Consider the following 22,100-nt stretch of genomic DNA (forward strand, 5'->3'; position numbering starts at 1 on the left):
CTATTTGAACTCTTCTGGGAGCAAAATTCTTTTCCCTGCTCATATACTCTCAAAGATAGTCCAGAAGCGATTTAACTTACATACATGGGCCCAAAAGGAAAAATGGAGATGAACTCCCACTGGAGTTTATCCCACTCAATACTGAAACAGAGAAAAGGTGCCGGGCACTTGCTGGGGTTTCCTGCCTTCCCCACTATGACACCCAGATTTCACTACCCCCTTTCGATGTTTTCCCCATAATTTCCCCTAAACAATTTCCGAGAATAAAATGGTCTATCTGTATACGTAACAAAATTACACAATTAAAGTCACATTCTCAAAAATATTTAATGATACAGAAGTTCACATATTAAGTGAAAAGAGCTGGATAGAAACCATACATACAGTTGGACACCAGTTTTATAAAACACACACACGTGCATTTTAGCAAAGTACTGGACGAAACAGCATCACAGCATCAGCAGTGATTCGGTGCTGGTGGACTTCAGGATCAGTTCCTTCACGGGTGAACTGGTCACACAACTTTGAAAGCAGTTAGTGGGGTTTATGAGAAACTCCCAGGAGCGGGTGATCGGTGGAAGCCCTGGGACCTTCCTCTCCGGAGCCCTGAGCAGGACCCGCAGCAGGAAGAACGGTGTTAAGGGAAACCGGCCCGGGGACCGCCAGGTAAGATGGTTTCCGATGGCGACAGTTTCTGCTTTGTCCCAGTGTGACTGTGAGGGACACAATCGTGGTCCTGCCTTCTGGATTTACAACCCTTAGAGACAGGCCGCATGCTAAGAGTTACTGCTTCGCCTGCTGTAGACACGCCTCTCACCCTCCTCACGCAGGGGCCCCGAGGGAAGCGCTATCCGCCCATCTTAGAGGACACAGGCTCAGGTTAGATACGCCCTCAAAGCTACACTGCTAGCCAGCGGCCCAGCCAGAAGGTGAACTCAGAGCTCCAACATCAAAACCTGCTGCCTTAACCACTACATGGCCTCAACCGAATCTAAGGGAAACTACCAGATGCTTTAAGAATCACCGCCCCATGTCCCTTGGTCCTCTCGCCATCTGTCGGGCAGAAACCTGAGTGCCCGGAAGGGTGAGGACCCGCCTGTCACAGGGACCCCAGGAGCGGCAGCGGGCTCCCTTGCTTCAGCTGGGGCCCCACCACCCCCATGTCCTCTCTGGCCAGCTACTTCCAGGATTCGATTTTTCAAACACCAAGGCACCTCAAGAGGCAGTTCACCGACCCGTCTCCCCTTTCCTAAGTCCTCAGTTCTAAGCTGGGGTCTCAGAGGATACAGTGGTGTCTGCCCCCGAGGCCTATCGGGGGACCGATGGAAACAGAACTACCTGTCTTCACAAAATAAAATCAACCCTAGAATTGGAGAATCTTTTCATTTTCATGTCTACCTGTCCTGGAAACAGATCTAGACAGCTGATTTTCAAGAACCACAAAATCAGTGACTAAGGGTTCTTGTTCTAAGTCATATATTCCTTTAATTTTCTTAAAATAAGCATGACCTGCTTTAAAAATCACATGCAGAAATGACTGAGTTTTTGTTAACAGTATCTCCAGCGCAGAACTCACTACCCATCCTGAGTCATCAGACAGTGGAAATGACAGTAAGCCCAAGCCATCGCCACTGATAATCACACACACCAGGCGGATGCACCGTTGCCAGTCTGACTGGCACACCTGGAGCTGACCAGAGCGCCCTGTCTCCAGCATCTCTGGATGCTGACAGAGGCCTAGGTGGGCTCCACGGCCATCTCCAGCTGTGGCCATCTCCAGCTGCTGTATGGCCAGCTGACCAATGGCTGACAGCTCCCTCTAGCGGCAACGTTTTGTTTTCTTTACCGACGGGGACTGAAGCCCGCAGCCTTAAAGGCCAGCAGGAAACAGGCTAAAAGCGAGCCTGGATTTAATGAAAACGCAAATGACAGGCCACCACTTGCTGCTAAAGACCTACAGTATTATTGTAAAGGTACAGGAACTTGGGAAGGAGGCAAAAAGTTGATGGTGGATTGTCTGTTAATAGTCTTTGCAAGGCTAAGAAAGAAAACCATGTACAAGTTAAATTTAGATATAAATAAGAAGCAACTAAGAAGCTAGACATTAGGGTGGGGGGGTGGGGGATGAACTGGGCGATTGGGACTGACATGTATACACTAATATGTATAAAATGGATAACTAATGAGAACCTGCTGTATAAAAAAATAAATAAAATTTAAAAAAAAAAGAAGCCCTTCCTGCAGGGCCCCCTTTGTTCCTCTGGTAGAAAGAATCACGATAAATACAAGTCTCCGTATGCAGATTAAATGGTTCCCACTGCAAAAAAAAAAAAAGAAGCTAGACATTAAATGGTCTCTAGGGTATCACACCTGATCCTGGACGGTGACAAGGGCTCTACGAGATGAGAAGCCATGTGACTACTTAAGACCGTGACAGTCAACGGTTTAAATGAACGTAAACGAGAAAACCCACACATCCCAATAGCTGTCCTTCAACACATCCTGCTAGGGAGCTGGAGTTCACACCACCAGCTTCAAAGGCTGCCTCAGCGTCCTAAACGCAGAAATGGTGACCTGACCTGACCTGCCTGTCCTGATTGTTTACCAAACCCACTTCCAACCTGGGAGGTTAAAGAATCCTGACCACCAGGGAGAAGATGGAGTTCCATCGTTGGCCCCAAAGCCCCCTGGGAGAACAGCACCATCACCGACACAGATTCAGGTCCAGCCACCGAGCCCAAGAGCATGAGCTGCTCCCCCGGTCCTTCTTCCAAACAGCCTAGTGTGCGGCTCTGCCCACTGTGTGTTTTTAATCTCAGATGCGAAGTCAATTAGGACAAATCTGGTTTTCAAGAGGCCCCAAGATAGGCTTCCTGGATTTGAGAGCATTTTTTCAGCATAAAATTTTTCAGCATCAGATTTTAAAAAGGAAGAAGAAGGGCTCTGGAGTCAAACTTTTCTCTCTGAAACCTTGATTAACAGACCAGAAGCTTAACCCTTGGCCCCCACACGCACGGACGGGGCTGAAGAGCATCCAATGAGCAGGGATGGGAATGCCCCCCGCCCCAGGGCAAGGACCACAGGGCGCCACCATATTCCGTTACGCTCTCCATCCTGCTGGCCAGCCTGCCTTCCTCCTTGGGACGTTTCTGTGGCTCCCGTCACTCTATTTTTATCCAGATGCCAACAACCAGGTACTGGAAAAACTTTATGAGGAATCTACCATGTTCTTTTTGTTTCAAGGGCGCACAAACTTTTCCCTGCTGCTTTACTCCCTTAGAAAATAAAACAGAAGACTAGGGCAAACCTCTAGGTCATGTCAACTTAAGAACAGATTTAAATGTACTCTGAACATATCCACGAGTTAGGCAGCAAACACTGCCCCATTTGCTACGTAAGCGCGCCGTGCTGTTCGTGGCCACAGAACCCCATCAGTCCGCTGGTGCCAGCCTGGAGTCAGAGTCAAGCTCTCGGTAGAAAAGGTCCTTCCCTTATTAAGAACATCAGGATCAGTTTGTTTTTCGATAGAATTTAGGTTTGGGGTGTACTTTCTCTTTACGTGTTTCCTCAATTTCTCTTGCTCCAATTTTCTCTGATGCTCCGGGAAGTTTAAAATTATAATCTGTTGTGATGTAAGGTATCGTCCCTTCGAGCCCACGCTGAAATGGAAACACAGAGAAAATACTTCAAATCCAGCCAAGACGGAAGACAGGGTTAAAAGTGAGAGTCTGAGCAAGGTCCCCTCACTCCTAAGACACTTGGCTCCCCTCCCCTGGAAGGGCCCACTTACCGTTCAACCCCACAAACACACCAAACAGCATGAGAACCGGGTGGGGCCTTCTCTCTCAAAGCGGCAGAACGAGCCGGTGGGGAGGGGGACACTGGTGCCTCCCCAGCTGCCCGCAGGTCCTGCCGTTTGGTTTGGGACCACACGGATGCCCTCGGCCAACGTGACCCTCCATGGCCTTCCCACGGGGACCCCTGAAGACCGTCTTCAGGGAGGGCTCATCGTGGGGACGCCACCTCTGCTCTTTCCTCCCACACGCACGTCTGCGATGATGGCTCCACCATGGGGCTCCTGGCCGTGCGTGATGGCGACTCTGGGCCGTAGACCTTTGGGCCATGCTGACACCCCACCACAGAGTGTAAGCTTCCCAAACAATAACCTGCTCCCGGGACTCTCGCCCCGACTTCAGGTCCCCACTCTCTACTGCGGACACGGCCAGCGAGCTCCAGGGCTGCCCCCGGGGGCCGCACTCACCTGGCTCTTGAGGACACACTGTGGAATGGAAATGGTTCCAACCAGCAGACAGTTCACGTTCCTTAGCTCTTCCGGGGGCACAGGAGTGAGGATGTGGTAAAGCCGCTTCTCCATGTCGATCCCTCTACAAATTCCTTGAAAGCACACAAAACACATAAAAATCACCCTTTCTGGAGGATATCAAACTTCCCCACCACTCAGAATTGTAGAATGGCTTTTAAAGTAGGAGTTTCAAGTTCAACTGTGTTTTGCTTTAAAAATACAAAGTGGCATATCTGAATATCTGAAGACTCTCTGTACCCTTCTCCTTGTTCAGCTGTGAGAAACCAAAGTCCTACACTGTCTTAACTAAGGTACACCTGGGCCAGGGAGAAACCCACCAGTGGGGATCGCAGAGATGACTCAGTCTCTCCCCGTCACCAATCCCTTCTTTACGGTCTGTACTAAAGCATACGAGTTCTGTGGACATGCTTTTGAGAAGTTCATTGTATAAATCAAGAACACATATTAACTAAGGGTTTTGCTAATCTTGAGGCGTGTAGGCCCAGCCCCCTTCCAGAAGTATATACACTGACAGCTACTGATCTTAGTGAGCCGGGGGACGACCACGTGACGCAGGTCTGGTGAGGGAGGCAGGGACCCATGGCTGCCAGGCACCACGAGGCTGGGTCCACAGGCCGGACCTGTGCCAAGGGACGCACCAGGATGCGGTGTGATCTCGTGTGCGCTCAGATCACCCCTGGCCGTGGGGGGTCCAGTTACACAGCTTTTCCACTAGTCCAGGGCAAGAAATGAGACGGGCACGGTGAGAAGAGATGAGATGGAGGAGTCTGACATTCTGAAAACGAAACTACCAGGCCTGCGAGTGGGTTGGATGTGGAGAATGAAAGCAGGGGGGTGTCAAGGAGGACCCCAGGGCCTGACCCAAACACCAGAGTAAATCTTCAAAGGACTGTTCACGGCCTGGGAACTGGGGACGGTGCGGGCTAGGAGGAGGAGGAGGTCTGGGGAGAACACCAGGGAGGGGGTAGCTGGACCTATCAGGACTCAGTTTGGGGCCCCAGTCTTAGGTGCCAGGGAGACAGCCAAGCGGAGGAGTGCAGTGGGCACATGGGCTTGGAGCTCCGATGCTCCGTCGTGCTGGAGAGACTCCATGGACGTCGGCCTAAGATGGACTCAGAGCCCCAGCAGTGGGTGGGAGGGCCCACGGAAAACATGTCAGATGAGAAGGAGGCCGTGACCAGCCCCTTAGGAATCTTGGAGGAGCTGGTAGGAGGAGCAGAGAAAGAACCGCTTCCTTCCTGCCCTCCAGCCCGCAAAGCCCGCTATACAGAAGACAGAGAAGCTCTCTGGCCACTCCAGCCAAGTGGCAGCGACAAGGTCAAGCCCAGCCATCTACAGTTGAAGAAGCGGGTCAGTTTCAGTAGGTTTACAGACAGGTGTCCCTCTCAGACTCACCAAACCCCAAACAATCACAGATGGGCGTCTGGGCAAGCAGGATGGGCCCACTTGCATATCCTCTGACATCATCCAGGATCTTGCAAAGCCCAACCCAGCTGGCATTCACAGCATATAATATGTGGGTAGGAGCGACATCAGCATGGACAATCCGGAGTGCGACGGCGTTGAAAGGGACCTGAAAGATACATGCGCATCCCCCTCTATGAATTCTACGTGAAAGACTACTTTAATGTTTACAAGTTGACTCACCAGCTATCTGAAGTTCTATCTGCCAAACCACCTACCAAGAAACATCTAAACAGAATGCAAACACCAACCAGCATGTGTTTAGTGCTGCACCGTTCTAATACAGAGAACCTAGGAAACTTACACAAAGCTCCTGTATACCAGCAATACCTGCTAGAAATCTAAACTGAACGCCTGGACCTTTGTCTACAGAGACACATGAGATGCAAGTTGGGAGACATCCTACATGAGCTGAAGTTGAGGGAGGGAGACTATGAAAACCCGTCACTGAGAGGTCTCCTGATGGGAGAAAGTAAAAATCCATTCAGTGAGAAAAAGCCTCCATTCACTCCCTAATTTAACTATTGCAATAAGAATATTGCAAGAATATTGCATTCCCGGAGCACAAGGTAAATAACTACCTTTAACATGGAACTTTCTGGGTAATTTCAAACTTTTAAAGTAGAAAAACTTTTTTTTTCTTTTTAATTTATTTTTTGGCTGCGTTGGGTCTTTGTTGCTGCACATGGGCTTTCTCTAGGTGCAAGGAGCGGGGGCTACTCTCTGTTGCGGTGCGCAGGCTCTAGGCGCTTGGGCTTCAGTAGTTGTGGCGCACGGGCTTAGTTGCTCCGCGGCATGTGGGATCTTCCCGGACCAGGGCTCGAACCCGTGTCCCCTGCATTGGCAGGTGGATTCTTAACCACTGTGCCACCAGGGAAGTCCCCCTCACATTTGTTTTTGAAACCTAAATAATATGTATAACAAAATGCTTTTCTGGGGATTTCCCTGGTGGCACAGTCGTTAAGAATCCGCCTGCCAATGCAGGGGACACGGGTTCGAGCCCTGGTCCGGGAAGATCCCACATGCCGCGGAGCAGCTAAGCCCGTGCGCCACAACTACTGAGCCTGCGCTCTAGAGCCCGCGAGCCACAACTACTGAGCCCACGTGCCACAACTACTGAAGCCCGTGCACCTAGAGCCTGTGCTCTGCAACAAAAGAAGCCAGCACGAGAAGCCCCCGCTCACCGCAAGCAGAGAAAAGCCTGCGCAGCAACGTAGACCCAATACAGCCAAATAAATAAAAATTTTAAAAAACTGTTAAAAAAACAAATGTGAATTTGTAACAAAAGGCAGTATAAATTACTGGCAGGTAAGTTTCACGTTCAGTTATAGAGCATCGCCAAGTGAGTAAATTGCAGTAAATCAACCAAAACTCCATTAAACCAACTGCCTTAGGTTCTTCAGGGGAGATGACTTGGAAGCCTGGAGCCAATCTCTCCATCAGGCTCAGGAAACACATCCTTGCCCCCCGGGTCACGGCCCCTGCCTGTGCAACCTCAGGCCAGTGTGTCCACCTGGCTGTGCCTGGTTTTCTACGCTGTAAGCAGGGTCTGTAACAGCACCTCCCCGGCAGGCTGCCACCCCAGGTAACGAGCTCGGCAGAGCACGTGGACAGCGGGTGCTCAGCACTGCACAGGCCACATAGCAGAACTGAGTACCCTGGGATCTAGAGTCAGGCCGCCTGGGCGCCGGTCCCGGCCCAGACTTTTACTATGGCCCTCTGGGCAAGCTGACTCAGTGCCCCTGGCCTCAGTTCTGCCATCTGTAACGTGGGGATAATAACAGCGCCTCGGTGAGTAAAGGAGTTAACCCAGGCTTAGAAGAGAGCACAGCACAGGGTGAGCACTTAGAAATGCTAACTGTTGCTGTTTTATTCTGTCATCATTTGGAATCCTAATGTTACGGTGGTTTCTTCCCAAATGAATTCTTCAGAGGTTGGAATCCAAGATGCACATACCCTAGTGCCAGAATCTACTTGTGACGATATCTGAAACAGTTTAAGAGTGTTCTCCGGGTGCCAGGCCCTGCTGTGAGCACTCGTGAAATCTGCACAAGCGTTCTGCGAGGTCTGGCACCGCTGTTCCCAGGTGAGAGCCCAAGTTGCACCCAGCCAGTCAGGGCAAGGGCGGAGATGGGCTGCCGGGGTGTAATCCCAGCGCTATCTCTGGTATTAGTAGAACATTCTTAGCCAGGATGGAACCAGAGTCGGGCCCAGCACAGCAGTGAAGAGCTCAGCTCTGGAGCTGGGCTGCCTGGGTCTGCGGCCAGCTGTGCCACTCACGCTGGATCACTCAGCTCCCATCTGTAAAACGGGGACAGTCACCAAATCTACACCCTAGGGCTGCCCTGAGGACTAAATGAGTGAGGCGCTATAAAGTGGTCAAAGTGCTCCTGGCATACAGGAAGCCATAGGTGTGTTTAAGTAACCCAAATAAAGACAATTCCAAGAGTTCAGATCACCTGATAGGGTGTCAGACCATGTAAGGGACACAGTGGCTTCGGCACTGGGGGCTGCAGCTGGCCAAGGTAACTCAGCACTGCCAATTCGCGAAGGACTTTGTTATGTGATTCTCTGAAAAGTAAATCACAAGGAGGTAAACAGAGATTTAACCTTACAGGCCCACCTCCCACTAGAGACATCACGCAGATTCTACGCACACAGCCCACGTTCCAACCTTAGCATCTGCAGACCCTGCCCTTCCATAAACCCCCTGGAAATGCTTCAAGTCAAAGCCCCTGGCAAGCAGACCTGGAGGCCAATTCTGGAAGTTTCCACTGGGAAAGTAACCATTCAGAAAGTAACTGACTCTCCTTCATAAACAGACAGCTGTGACAGAGATGTGAAACATTTTAGAGGACTCTTCCTTTGAGGGAATTGAGGACAGAAGAATTGTAAGACTGAAGAAAACTAACTTCTCCCGCCATAATGCTTTGCTTACCTATTTCTTGGAGTTTTTCCAGACACAAACTCCGACTTAACGGACATCAGTTTGTATCCAGTCAACAGAACTGGATTCTCCTTTTCTTCGTCAGCAAATTCCAAACTGTCTGCAAACTCTGCCACGTGGAATCCTCGGTTTCTGGCTTTGGACGTGCTCTTTGTGTACAAGCCGTCCATGTCGTCCACGTAGCTCGGGCTGAGGTCTGGCATGTACCTACCCCGGTCGGAGCTGAACTGAACGACGTGGCTGGGCGACAGCAGTCGGATCAGGTCAATAAGCAGCAGGAGACCCTGGTCTACGAGGAACGAGACCACGGGAGCACAGTTAGTGCACAGAGAGGCGACGCACTCCTGCAAGAAGCTGGACTGCTTCTGAGACAAGGAATTGCCCAGAGAACGGGCTTCGGCATTAATGGCTGGAAGCCACGCACGTATCCCCACTGCCCAACCCTCCCGCCCAACCCACGCGCCTCGGCGGGCTTACCTGTCACCCAGCCCATCGTGTTGACGATAAGAGGGGACTCTCTCTTGTAGGAGCTGAACACGTACTTTATTATCTCAATATAATTTTCAAAGTTGTTTTTACAAGAAGGCTTCCCATAATAGACCATTTTCTGGGGTGTCCTCTGGTGGGTGAAAGGTGGTCCTAAGAAGATAAAGATGAGAGTCATCGATCCGGGAGAACCTAAGAGATGACGAGGGTTTTGGTCCAGCCGTCGTCACTGACGAAGCTCCCCAGGAAATCTGAGCCCGTCCTACCACTAGGAATAGCTGTGCTCCTACTTTCGGAAGTCTAAGCCTTCAACTTCATACAAAGACACGCTCGCGATTACATACACAGTTAACCCCAACCAAGTCTTAATACAGCCACTCATTCAACAAACGTTTACTGAACACCTACTGAATGCTGGGCATTGTCCTAGATACTCAGGACATTTCTGTGAACTGAACAAACCTCCCTACAGGGCTTACACACTAAGGAAACGACGATTTATAACAGCAGCAGTCACCTGTTGGACTACAGTACTTACTATGTCCTATGTATGCTACACACACAATCTCTAGTTTTCATAGACACCCTGTGAGACAGGTAGCATTACTTTCCCGATTTTTACAGACAAGGAAATTGAGAAAGAGATGAACGTGACCAAGGTCACGCAGCTAGTAGACATCAGCTGGACTTGAACTCAGGTGGTCCAGCTCCGGAGCTGATACTCCCTAGTCACCACAGAGGTCTGTCCATCCCCTCTGGCTGGGGCCAGTGCCCACAGCAGACAGGTGGCCAGGACGACGTCACAACACAGTTGGTGGGGCAAGGGCCTTGGTCAACGCGGTTGGGGCGAGGCCGCCTTGGAAAGAGCTGACGAGGCTCCCCTCCAGGTCGGGGCCAGGGGATTCGGGGCAGCCCCAACAGAGAGGGTGGCCTGCGTAGTTGAGGGAAGGAGCAAATATGTAAATATACTGAGAATAACGGCAGCCAGGTTCTTACCATCAGAGAAGGAACTTATACATATGGAAGGGGGAAGGCTAACTAGAATGAAACCCGGGTGCTAGATTAGAATCGGAATGATCAGTGCAGGGAACTCCCTGGCGGTCCAGTGGTTAGGACTCCACGCTTCCACTGCAGGGGGCCCAGGTTCGATCCCTGGTCGGGGAACTAACATCCCTCAGGCCATGTGGTGTGGCCAAAAAAAAAAAAAAAGAATGATCAGGGCAAACTCATGGCTCTTAATAAACAGACAGATACAGAAAGACACAGAAATATGTGTGTGTACATATATGTGCACACACACACATATTATATACGTACATACATGACATGCGTGGGTTTAAGCATATGCATATTCCCTAACTCTGTCCACGGAGAGGATCTAGAAGAAATGACACCCAGAAGAAGATAACAACAGCATACCTAGTTAGAGTGGAAAACCCTGGCAAACACTATCTTAACCCATCGATCAAAGCTAACAAGTCTGGCAACAGGACAAACTGACAGCATGTTGATATGACACACGGAGAACAGCGTCACTTCTAAATCAAACCACGGGGGAGCCTACAAACGTACCCTTCGAATTGTCAAGGTGATAAAAGATAAGAAAAGCCGGAGGAACTGTTCCAGACTCAAGGGGACTAAAGGGATAAAAAAGGAAAAAGAATTAAATGAAGTAGAGAAAATGTAAAAGAGGAACAATGAAACCAGCTAAAGAGCTAAGTCTAAACAATTTTTTTGTTTTGGCTGTGCTGTGTGGCTTGCAGGATCTCAGTTTCCAGACCAGGGACTGAACCCAGGCCATGGCAGTGAAAGCCCGGAATCTTAACCACTAGGCCACTAGGGGACTCCCCTAAACAATTATTATTATTATTTTTTAACATCTTTATTGGAGCATAATTGCTTTATAATGGTGTGTTAGTTTCTGCTTTATAACAAAGTGAATCAGCTATACATATACAGATATCCCCATATCTCCTCCCTCTTGCGTCTCCCTCCCACCCTCCCTATCCCACCCTAAACACGTATTTTTTAGAAAGCTGTTAAAATAAAGTAAATGTATTTAAAAATTCTTACTGACTAAAAGCATGTTAAATCGCTAATATTATCTATCAACCTAATGTGATACCATCTGCTTCCTTTAAAAATCAACTTAACAAAAGTCACACAATTATCTGAACAGAAACAGAAAAAGCATTTGACAAAATCCAACATCCTTCCATGATAAAAAACATTCCACAGACTAAGAATAGAAGACAACTTCAACCTGAAAAAGGTAAACTGAAAAAGCCACAGCTAACATTTTACTTAATGGTAAAAGGCTGTATGCATTACCTCCAAGATCAGGAACAACAAAATGATGTTTACTTTCTATTCAACATTGTATTAAAGGTTTTAGCCAGAGCTATCAGACAAGAAAAAGAAATAAAAGGCATCCAACTTGGAAATGAAGAGATAAAACTATCTCTATTCACGGATGACATGATCTTATATATAGAAAATCCCAAAGGATTCAGAAGAATGCTACTAGCGGTAATAAAGGAATTCAAAGTTGCAGGGCAGAAGATCAAAACACAAAAGTCAGTTATGTTTCTATACACCAGCAATTAGCAATATGAAGAGGAAATTAGAATAGCAATTCCATTTACAATAACTAAAAGAACTAAATCCTTAGGAATAAATCTAACCAAGAAGGTAAAATACTGCTTAAAGAAATTAAAAAGGGAGTTTCCCTGGTGGCACAGTGGTTTAGAATCCGCCTGCCAATGCAGGGGACACGGGTTCGAGCCCTGGTCCGGGAAGATCCCACATGCCACGGAGCAACTAAGCCCGTGCGCCACAACTACTGAGCCTGGGCTCTAGAGCCCGTGAGCCCCAACTACTGAAGCCTGTGTGCCACAACTACTGAAGCCCGCAGGCCTAGAGCCTGTGCTCTGCAACAAGAGAAGCCACCGCAATGAGAAGCCCACGCACCGCAACAAAGAGTAGCCCCCGCTTTCAGCAACTAGAGAAAAACGGCACGCAAGCAAAGATACAATGCAGCCACAAAAAAAAAAAATTAGGACTTCCCTGGTGGTCCAGTGGGTAAGACTCTGTGCTCCCAATGCAGGGGGTCTGGGTTCAATCCTTGGTCGGGGAACTAGATCCCGCATGCCGCAACTAAGAGTCTGCATGCCACAACTAAAGATACCCCATGCCTCAAGGAAGATCCCGTGTGCCGCAACTAAGACCTAAGACCTGGCGCAGCCAAAATAAATAAATAAATATTTTTTTAAAAAAGAAAAGAAATTAAAGAAGACCTAAAAAATTACAGACTGAACACAATCCCTATCAAAATTCTAATAGCCTTTTCCCCAGAAATGGGAAAGCCTATTCTCAAATTCATATGGAATTGCAAAGGGTCCCAAAAGGCCAAACAATCCTGAAAAAGAATAAAGTTGGAGGACTCACATTTCCCAACTTTTAACCTACTACAAAGGTACAGTAATTAAGTGTGGTGCTGGCCTAAGGGCAGACATAAACCAAAGGAATAGAATAAAGAGTCCAGAATGATTTTCAACATAGGTGCCAAGATCACTCAGTGGGGAAAGGACAACAAATGGATATTGGAAAACTGGACATCCACGTGCAAAAGAACAAAGCTGGACCCTTCCCTTGTATCACACACAAAAATGAACTCAAAATGGATCAAAGACCTAAGTGTTAGAGCAAAAAATGACAAAATTCCTAGAAGGAAGGAATTAACATCCAGAATATATAAAGAACTCCTAAATTCAACAAAAACAAAGAACCCAATTCAAAAATGGGCAAAGGGGGACTTCCCTGGTGGCGCAGTGGTTAAGAATCCGCCTGCCAATGCAGGGGACACGGGTTTGAGCCCTAGTCCGGGAAGATCCCACATGCCATGGAGCAACTAAGCCCGTGCGCCACAGCTACTGAGCCCCCGTGCCACAACTACTGAAGTCGGTGCACCTAGAGCCTGTGCTCCGCAACAAGAGAAGCCACTGCAATGAGACGCCCGTGCACTGCACCCCCTCGCCGCAACTAGAGTAAGCCCACGTGCAGCAACGAAGACCGAACGCAGCCAAAATTAAACAAATTAATTAATTAAAAGATGGGCAAAGGACTAAACTAGACATTTCTCCAAAGCAGATGTACAAATGGCCAATAAGCACATGAAAAGATGCTCAACTCCCGTCAGTTATTAGGGAAATGCAAACCAAGACCAAAAAGAGGGCTTCCCTGGTGGCACAGTGGTTGAGAGCTCGCCTGTGATGCAGGGGACACGCGTTTGTGCCCCGGTCCGGGAAGATCCCACATGCTGCGGAATGGCTGGGCCCGTGAGCCACGGACGCTGAGCCTGCGCGTCCGGAGCCTGTGCTCCGCAACGGGAGAGGCCACAACAGTGAGAGGCCCGCATACCGCAAAAAAAAAAAAAAAAAAAAAAGACCAAAAAGAGATATCACTTCACATCCACAAGAAAGGTCATAATTAAAATAACAAAAATTGGGACTTCCTGGTGGTCCAGTGGTTAAGAATCCGCCTTCCAATGCAGGAGACAGGGGTTCCATCCCTGGTTGGAGAACTAAGATCCCACATGCTGTGGGGCAACTAAACCTGCGTGCTCCACAGCCTGCATGCCACAACTACTTTATTCAAGATCACAATAGGCAGAAAATGAAAACAATCCAAGTGTCCATCAACAGTTAAAAGGATAAACAAAATGTGACATAATGGAATAATTTTCAGCCATAAGGAGGAATTACTTTTGACATATGCTACAATATGAACAGATCTTAAAACCTTTATGCTTAGTGAAAAAAGCCTGACACAGAAGGACAAATATTGCATGATTCCACTTATACGAGGTGCCTAAATTAGGCAAATTCATAGGAACCGAAAGTAGGCTAGCGGTACCTAAGGGCTGTGGGGGACTGGGGTAGGGAATGGATTATTGTTTAACAGGTACAGCATTTCAGTTTGGGACAGTGAAAGAGTTTTGCAGGTAGATAGTGGTGATGGTTATACAACACTATGAATGCATTTAATGCACCGAACTGTACACATGAAGAGTTAAAATGATAAATCTCATATTACGTATATTTTTGTATTAAAAAAAAAGCAGTGTGGGAGTTCCCTGGTGGCCTAGTGGTTAGGATTCCAGGCTTTCACTGCCGTGGCCAGAGTTCAATCCCTGGTTAGGGAACTGAGATCTTGCAAAGCCTCAAGGCAAAGCCAAAAAAAAAAAAAAAGGCAATGTGGGACTGATTTGGATTCTGAAACATAAAAAGGATATTAGTAGGATAACTGATGAATTCTGAAAAAAGATCTATATATTAGTTAATAGTATTATATCAATAGTTAATAGTATTATATCAATGTCAATTTCCTTTTTTTTTTTTTTTTTTTTTTTTTTTGCGGTACGCGGGCCTCTCACCGCTGCGGCCTCTCCCATTGCGGAGCACAGGCTCCGGACGCGCAGGCTCAGCGGCCATGGCTCACGGGCCCAGCCACTCTGCGGCATGTGGGATCCTCCCGGACAGGGGCACAAACCCGTGTCCCCTGCATCGGCAGGCGGACTCTCAACCACTGCACCACCAGGGAAGCCCCAGTGTCAACCTCTTGATTTAGATCATTGTATAGGGTTACATAAGACGTTAATATTACTGAAAAGTGTTTCCAATTTACATAAAATAAAATGGATGGGAGTTCCATTTACTAAAATGGAACCCCAGAAAGGTATTATTGGGGTTTTTTTTGTTTTTTTGAGGCTAGAGGAATAGTTATGGGAAGACCATGAGTTTGGAAGTGGGGGAGAATGTTCTTTTTTTACATTTTATACTTTTGTATTCTTTGATTTTTTTTTAAACAATGCTTTTTTTTTGATTTATTATTTATTTTATTTATCTATCCTTGGCTGCTTGGCCGTGTGGGGTCTTCGTTGCTGTGTGTGGGCTTTCTCCAGTTGCGGCGAACGGGGAATACTCTTCTTTGTGGTGCACGGGCTTCTCATTGTGGTGGCTTCTCCTGTTGTGGAGCACAGGCTCTAGGTGAGCGGGCTCAGTAGTTGTGGCGCACAGGCTCCGTGGTATGTGGGATCTTCCTGGACCAGGGCTCGAACCCGTGTCCCCTGCATTGCAGGCGGATTCTTACCCACTGAGCCACCAGGGAGGCCCTCTTTGAACTTTCTGTATCATTACTTTCGCACTGTATAAAACCAAGACGTTTAAAAAGTATATAATACATACCTAGAACTGGTTCTGTAACATTAAGTAGAGAAATGCAACCTGGCGGAGTAAATTCTGTCTGTCCCAGATCACATTCCAAATAGTCAATGCAGGATATACTGAAAATTTAAAAGAAAGAAAGAAAATCTTAACTAGTTTTACTGTGCCCAAAGGGGAAATCAGATTGTAAAGATTTTATGTGATGCACAGGCATAATCCACCCCATGCAGCCTCATAGGTAGAATGCTCCAAAGATGACAACCAACACAGAAGAACGGTAAAGAGAAAATGGGACGCAGGCAAGGCCACAGTGTCCACTCATTATAGGGATAAAACTTTGCCTTTCTTAACATTTTATTTTTGAAATACAACAGAATTTATCCCTACCCTGACTCTCTGGATTTGGACAAATACATTTTCAGAGACCAAGTGACAACTCTCGCGAGCTCACCGACAGGGAGGGTGGGTATAGCTGAGAGCGCCATCACTTCACCCCAAAACCTGGTATAACCAGATGGCCTCACTCAGCTGAGTGGCTTTGCAGGGTTGTATATAATCTCTACTTAGGAGTCAGGATGCATTCCCATCTAGTTTCTCAAATCAAAAATCTTACTTCCTGCCAAAAATCTAGCAATATGTCAAAAATACTCTTACCTATTTAACAATTGGTTAATCAGGTATCTATTAAATGTTGACTTTCCAATGTCCTGAGAGCCACAGACCAGAATGACAGGGCAGCCGTCGGCTTCTTCTGGAGGTGAAACAAACATTGACCCCTAAAGTTAGCCATCTTCTTTACGACGCTAATCATCAACAGTAACCCTCTGAGGCTTTGGTGGATAAACGCTAGACTGTATCGGTACGGATTACTCACCACAAGAAATGCTCACTAACTCTTCCATGACTGAAAAGGCACTCTCGGTCAAACGAAGGCCGGTTTTTTTTCTCTCTCTTCTGATGCCCACAGATTTCAAGGCGAAATACTCAGAGTTAATCTGGAAAGTCGGAATCTGAAATAACAATGTAAACTTTAAGAAAAGATGAAAACAAACATACTTTTTTCTCTCTGGTTCTAAATTAACAAGCCTCATAGAGTTGTGAGCTACAAAAGATAAATTTGATCCCTCCCTTTCTCTCACCCCCCAGATCCAACCCCCCAGTAAGTCTTGTTGCCTCCCAAAGCCAGTCCATGTCTCTATTTTCACAGCTTACGCTTACTTCCAAGCTGCCACCACCTCTGCGGGAGACGCCAGAGAAAAAAAAAATGCATGGAAATTTAAAAGTGATGGTCACAAGAAAAATTCAACCGAAGACCCCAGCTGTAGAACAGGTTGGTGATTTGGAATAAAGTCAAGACAGTCTCCAAAAACATCAAGCAAAAAGACAAAGAGGGGGCTTCCCTGGTGGCACAGTGGTTGAGAGTCCGCCTGCCGATGCAGGGGACACGGGGTTCGTGCCCCGGTCCGGGAAGATCCCACATGCCGCGGAGTGGCTGGGCCCATGAGCATGGCCGCTGAGCCTGCGCATCCGGAGCCTATGCTCCGCAATGGGAGAGGCCACAACAGTGAGAGGCCCGCGTACCACCAAAAAAAAAAAAAAAAAAGACAAAGAGTTGAAAGGAGGGACTCCCCTGGTGGTCCAGTAGTAAAGAGTCTGCTCTCCAGTGCAGGCGATGGGCGCTCAAGCCCTGGTCGGGGAACTGAGAGACCACATGCTGTGGGACAACTAAGCCGGCACGCCACAACTACTGAGCTCACGCGCCTCAACTAGAGCCCGCGTGCCGCAAACTACAGAGCCCATGCACTCTGGAGCCTGCGTGCCACAACTAGAGAGCGAGAGGAAAAGAAAAAACCCACTGCCACAACTAGATAGAAGCCCGTGCACCGCAACCGCCCACGTGCCGCAACTAAGACCCGACGCAGCCAAAAATAAATAAATAATAAATAAATCTTTTAAAAAAGAGAGTTGAAAGGATGTGGAAGGTGAGGACATGAAGTCCGATGGCATTCTAGCAGAAGTAGCAGGAAACCACAGGAAAGCCACCGGAGGAATGAGAGCAGGGCCCTGGCAGAAGCAAGTGGGTCTCAGATGGAATAAGGGAGGACCCAGGAAGAGACCCCACCCGTGATCACACCCGCATGCAATTCATCAACCCTGAGGAGAAGGACCTCATAAAAGGAGCAAGAATCAGGCTGGGGTGAGGATTCCTAGCAGCTATTCTGGATTCTAGAAAACAACGAAGTCCTTCAAGGTTTCGAGGAGAACTTCTGTGAACCTGTAATTCTACACTCCGCTCAACTATCAGTCACTGAGGGAAAAACAAGAACATCTTATAAAACGAGATAAGCTAAAGTTTACTATCTGCCTTATAGGAAAATATAATTCCAGAATGTATTAACGCGTAAGTGTGGAAAGGAAAGTTATCCAAGAAAGATCGTAAGGAGTATAAACAGTGCTGGTTGGGTAAGTCGCAGGGACAATAAAAAAGCTGAAAATAGGGCCTCCCTGGTGGCGCAAGTGGTTGAGAGTCCGCCTGCCGATGCAGGGGATACGGGTTCGTGCCCCGGTCTGGGAGGATCCCATATGCCGCGGAGCGGCTGGGCCCGTGAGCCATGGCCGCTGGGCCTGCGCGTCCGGAGCCTGTGCTCCGCAACAGGAGAGGCCACAACAGTGAGAGGCCCGCATACCGCAAAAAAAAAAAAAAAAAAAAAGCTGAAAATAGGGCTTCCCTGGTGGCGCAGTGGTTGAGAGTCTGCCTGCCGATGCAGGGGACACGGGTTCGTGCCCCGGTCCGGGAAGATCCCACGTGCCGTGGAGCGGCTGGGCCCGTGAGCCATGGCCGCTGAGCCTGCGCGTCTGGAGCCTGTGCTCTGCAACGGGAGAGGCTACAACGGTGAGAGGCCCGCGTACCGCAAAAAAAAAAAAAAAAAAAAGCTGAAAATAAATGAAAAAAGAATGAGTTTGATCGTGGCATCTGAAACACTCACTTGGTAACACGGGATTTCCATTCCCTTCTCTATGGCTCTGACCAAGCTGCTGGATTCTGTACTAGATTAAATTTACGTGACAAGAGCCCATTCATTGTCCTGACCTTGTTTCATATCTTCCAGCCTCCAACCCCCTCCTACTCCCCAGGTGATAACCTTGAACCATTTCACAGCGTAAGGGGAAGCAATCAGAAGAGACCTTCCCCTTGCCCCTGGCTCTGTCCCAGGCACTGCCTTCAGCCACTCTAAAGGAACTGCCTCTGCTCCTAAGGCCAACCCTCCACACAGACACCAGAACCCGCCCCTCGAGGTCCACTCCCCCACCTCGCTCCAGCCATCCTCTCCCTCATGCACCAGCTCTCTCTCCTGTGGATCTTTCCCACCTGCTGTGTTCAATCACGAGGTGTTTTTCCATCCACCTGAACAAAAACCAGAACTCTCTAGTTCATGTTCACTCCTCCCACCACTGTTTCATTTCTTTCTTCCCTTTACAGCTAAACTCTCTAAAAGCAAAATCCCTTACTACTAAACCCCTGAGTTCCGCTCTTCCCCAGGTCTTGACCCCATTCCAGTCAGGCCAGCCCCCTCAGCAATGCAATGAAACCACTCTCGTCCAGATGGTGATTCTGCACCCAAGTTCCCTTCTCAGGCCTCGTCTCACCGTCAGCTGCCGCGGGGCCTCCGCGTCCTCCAGCGGCTCCCCGACCACACCCGCCTGCTGTGCTCAGTCTCTTTGTTGCTCCTCAGGCTCAGACCCGGAACCTTCTCATTTTTACCTGTATCAACTCCTTGGCGTTACTGTCCTGTCTCACGGGCTCCGGAACCCTCTTCTGCTGAAAGCTCCCAAATTTACATTCCCAGCCTCCTCTCTGAACTTGACTCACATGCTGAATCTCTCACTTGACACCTCCAGCTGAATGTCTAAGGCATCTTTAAGCTACAGATTTAAGTCTCCTCCTGCAGCGCCCCGTCTCCGTGCGCCCAAGCACTCACACCTCACACCCAGTCTGTCTGATGTTCCTGTAGTGTTGACTCAGTCTACTGGCTCGTGGGAGACAATTATAGTGACCGACCCGACTTCAGGAAATTAATAATAAGGGCAGCAAAAATTTGGAGTTGAAGAAAGAGAGAGATGGGATAAAGTGCAAGTACATTGAAATTACTCATTCTCATTCAGAGTTTAGAGAAAATTCATACTGTCTCGTTAGTAAATCAAAATATAAAGATAACCATTAAAAAAATATAAAGATAACCACTGAAGAAATATCAAAAGGCATTTAACCAACTATAGTAGAAAACGATGACTTTCTCTGGGGAATGAAGCTAAGGGGGGTAGAAGAGACAATTTTCACGATATAGTCTTCTATACTGACTACTTTTAGTTTCCATACACGTCACATTCTGTACGACTTACAGCACAATGTGACAGACAGACTGATCTTCCACGGGGGCATCCTACATAGTCATCTGACTGTTTTGGTGAAAGTAATTAGCAAAACTCTGAATGAAAACTGGTTCTACCTCTTGTACGAAAACGTAAGATAAACCTGGATGGCTGATTATGAAGTTCACAGTGGAGGTTTTCAGACGTTCCAGCAACAGAATGGAACAGAGAGGAGAAAAGTTCTTCATCAAACAGTATCTGTCATCTGTAAAGAGAGATATAAACTACCTTAGAAAAAGCACACCATTAAACTCTATGCCCTTTAGGACCTCCCTCTCCTCTGCTAAATTCCAAACTTTTTGAGACTAGGAATTATGTTTGAGAGACTTTTTCAGGAGACCATATTGCATGACAGGAACACACCTGGGTGGAGAAGTCAATCCAGGTTTGCTACCTAAATGTTGTGTGGCCTTGGGCAACTTTTCTCATCTGTAAAATCGTGAAAACAGTAGCTTCACTCTCAAGACCCTGGTGAGAGTTTAAACAGATACAGTAGAGAGTACAAGTTCTAGGCCATAGTAAGCATCTGAAAATTATTCGCCTTGTGATTTCCCCGGCCGTCCAGGGGTTTAGACTCTGCGCTTCCAATGCAGGGGGCACGGGTTCAATCCCTGATCGGGGAACTAAGATCCCACATGCCGGGCAGCGCAGCCAAAAAAAATTATTCACCTTATTATGATACATCCTTAGTAAATCATGCAGTTTTTTTTTTTTTTATTACCTTGGTTCAGATAAGATCTGAGCAAACTTCGGGCTTCCCTTTTCATCTCTTTCTTGCTTTTCTCATGCACTGAGTAATGAACTGCATTGATAGTCAGGCGAGAGTGGGTATAGGTAGAGAAGACATTTGGGGCAGGTTGGCCTTGGCTGATGGTAAAACCAAACACCTGCACCTGGCCATAGAGGCAGGTCACACGACAGATCCCGCTAAAAGTAAAGCCCTAGAGGAAAAGAAAAAAGAAAGGAAGAAATAAGGTTACAGATTCTGTTACCAATGACAGAAAACTTCTAAGATCTTAACTGGCTACTCAGACATCAAAAGGAGGCTGATTTCCAAGTAACAGAATACCTTGTAGGTGACTATCTAGGATTTTAAACTAATAGATTAAAATATTAATATTTTTAACCTAAGATCATATCCTATGGCATTTACAGGGACAGAGAGTCTGGTGAACACTGACCCGGGGGGAGCCCCTGAACTCAGCTCTGCTGTACGCATGACTCCCTGTTCTTACAAAGGTCCAGCGCCTGCCGTCTCTCTCCCGTTCTTGGGTTTTCACCTCCCTCCTGTATTGCGGGGGACCTCCCAGACCAACGTTCAGGTGAACGTCAAGGGCCCTGCAATCAGGCTGCCAGGGTTTGACTGCTGGCTCTACCTCTGCTGTATAACTTTCTGGAAAGTTACCTAAGCTATATTCTTTCTTTCTGTAAACATTCCTAGCGGTAAAGACTCCGTAGAGCATGCATGAGTACTAAATGGGTTCATATGCCCCAAACACTTAGAACACTTACTTAGAGTCTGACATTTCTAAGCACTCGGCAAATGCAACCTATTATTATCGTTACTATTAAAGTCCCTCCAGCCCCGAAGACTTAGAATTCCCTCGGGAGGGTCCTTGTTACGCTCTGCCCAGCACCACCGCCCGAGGAATGCGTCCAAAGAACCCGCAGGGGGACACGGGCCTCTCCCAGCCTGCAGCTCCCGGGGCTGCGTCCCCACCCCTCCTGCTCTGCCCTCCCGGCTCCCCGGGCGCGACCTACCTGCCCCAGCGGCAGCAGCAACACGGCGCGGCCCGAGCCGGCCGACCGCACAGGCGGGATGGGGAGGATCGCGGAACAACTCGGGGCCGGATCCTCGGCCGGGCGGGGGCTGGGGGCCGCGGTCTTGGGCCTCCGGGGCGCCGCCGAGCGCGACACCAGGCAGACGCCCTCCCGCCAGTCCGCGCCGGCCGCCTGGGCCTGCAGCAGTCGCCGCCGAAAGCGCCTTCGGCCGCGCCAGCGCAGCCTCCCGAGCCGGCGGCGGGGCCGGTAGCTGAGGATGAGGTGCGGCCGGGCCTTGCGGGCCCGCAGCCACGTGGAGCGAGAAGGACCCCTCTTAAGCAGTAGCACCGAGTCAGCCATGCTGCCCACCGGCTCCTGCTGCTCGACAATCTCGCGAGATCCCGTCGCTCCGCCCCGCGGCCCGTCCAGCGGCCTGGGAGCCGCAGGCGCCCTCTGCCGGCGG

General features: G+C 48.5%; 1 protein-coding gene across 1 annotated transcript; it reads right to left on the reverse strand.

The window, feature by feature from the left end:
- Positions 1-308: 308 nt before the first annotated feature.
- On the reverse strand, positions 309-22,024 carry NOL9 (nucleolar protein 9). Its single transcript, XM_060088890.1, has 12 exons — positions 21,638-22,024; positions 20,598-20,817; positions 19,954-20,081; positions 16,320-16,455; positions 16,100-16,196; positions 15,467-15,564; positions 9,213-9,374; positions 8,727-9,024; positions 8,248-8,359; positions 5,720-5,897; positions 4,262-4,395; positions 309-3,659 (listed from the first exon to the last, which is right to left on the reverse strand). Exons 1-12 carry the CDS (start codon positions 21,995-21,997, stop codon positions 3,510-3,512), a joined length of 2,073 nt encoding a protein of 690 aa, XP_059944873.1. The 5' UTR covers positions 21,998-22,024; the 3' UTR covers positions 309-3,509.
- Between the last annotated feature and the right edge of the window lie 76 nt (positions 22,025-22,100).

Source organism: Mesoplodon densirostris, chromosome 2, assembly GCF_025265405.1.
Source record: "Mesoplodon densirostris isolate mMesDen1 chromosome 2, mMesDen1 primary haplotype, whole genome shotgun sequence".
Taxonomy (NCBI): Eukaryota; Metazoa; Chordata; class Mammalia; order Artiodactyla; family Ziphiidae; genus Mesoplodon; species Mesoplodon densirostris.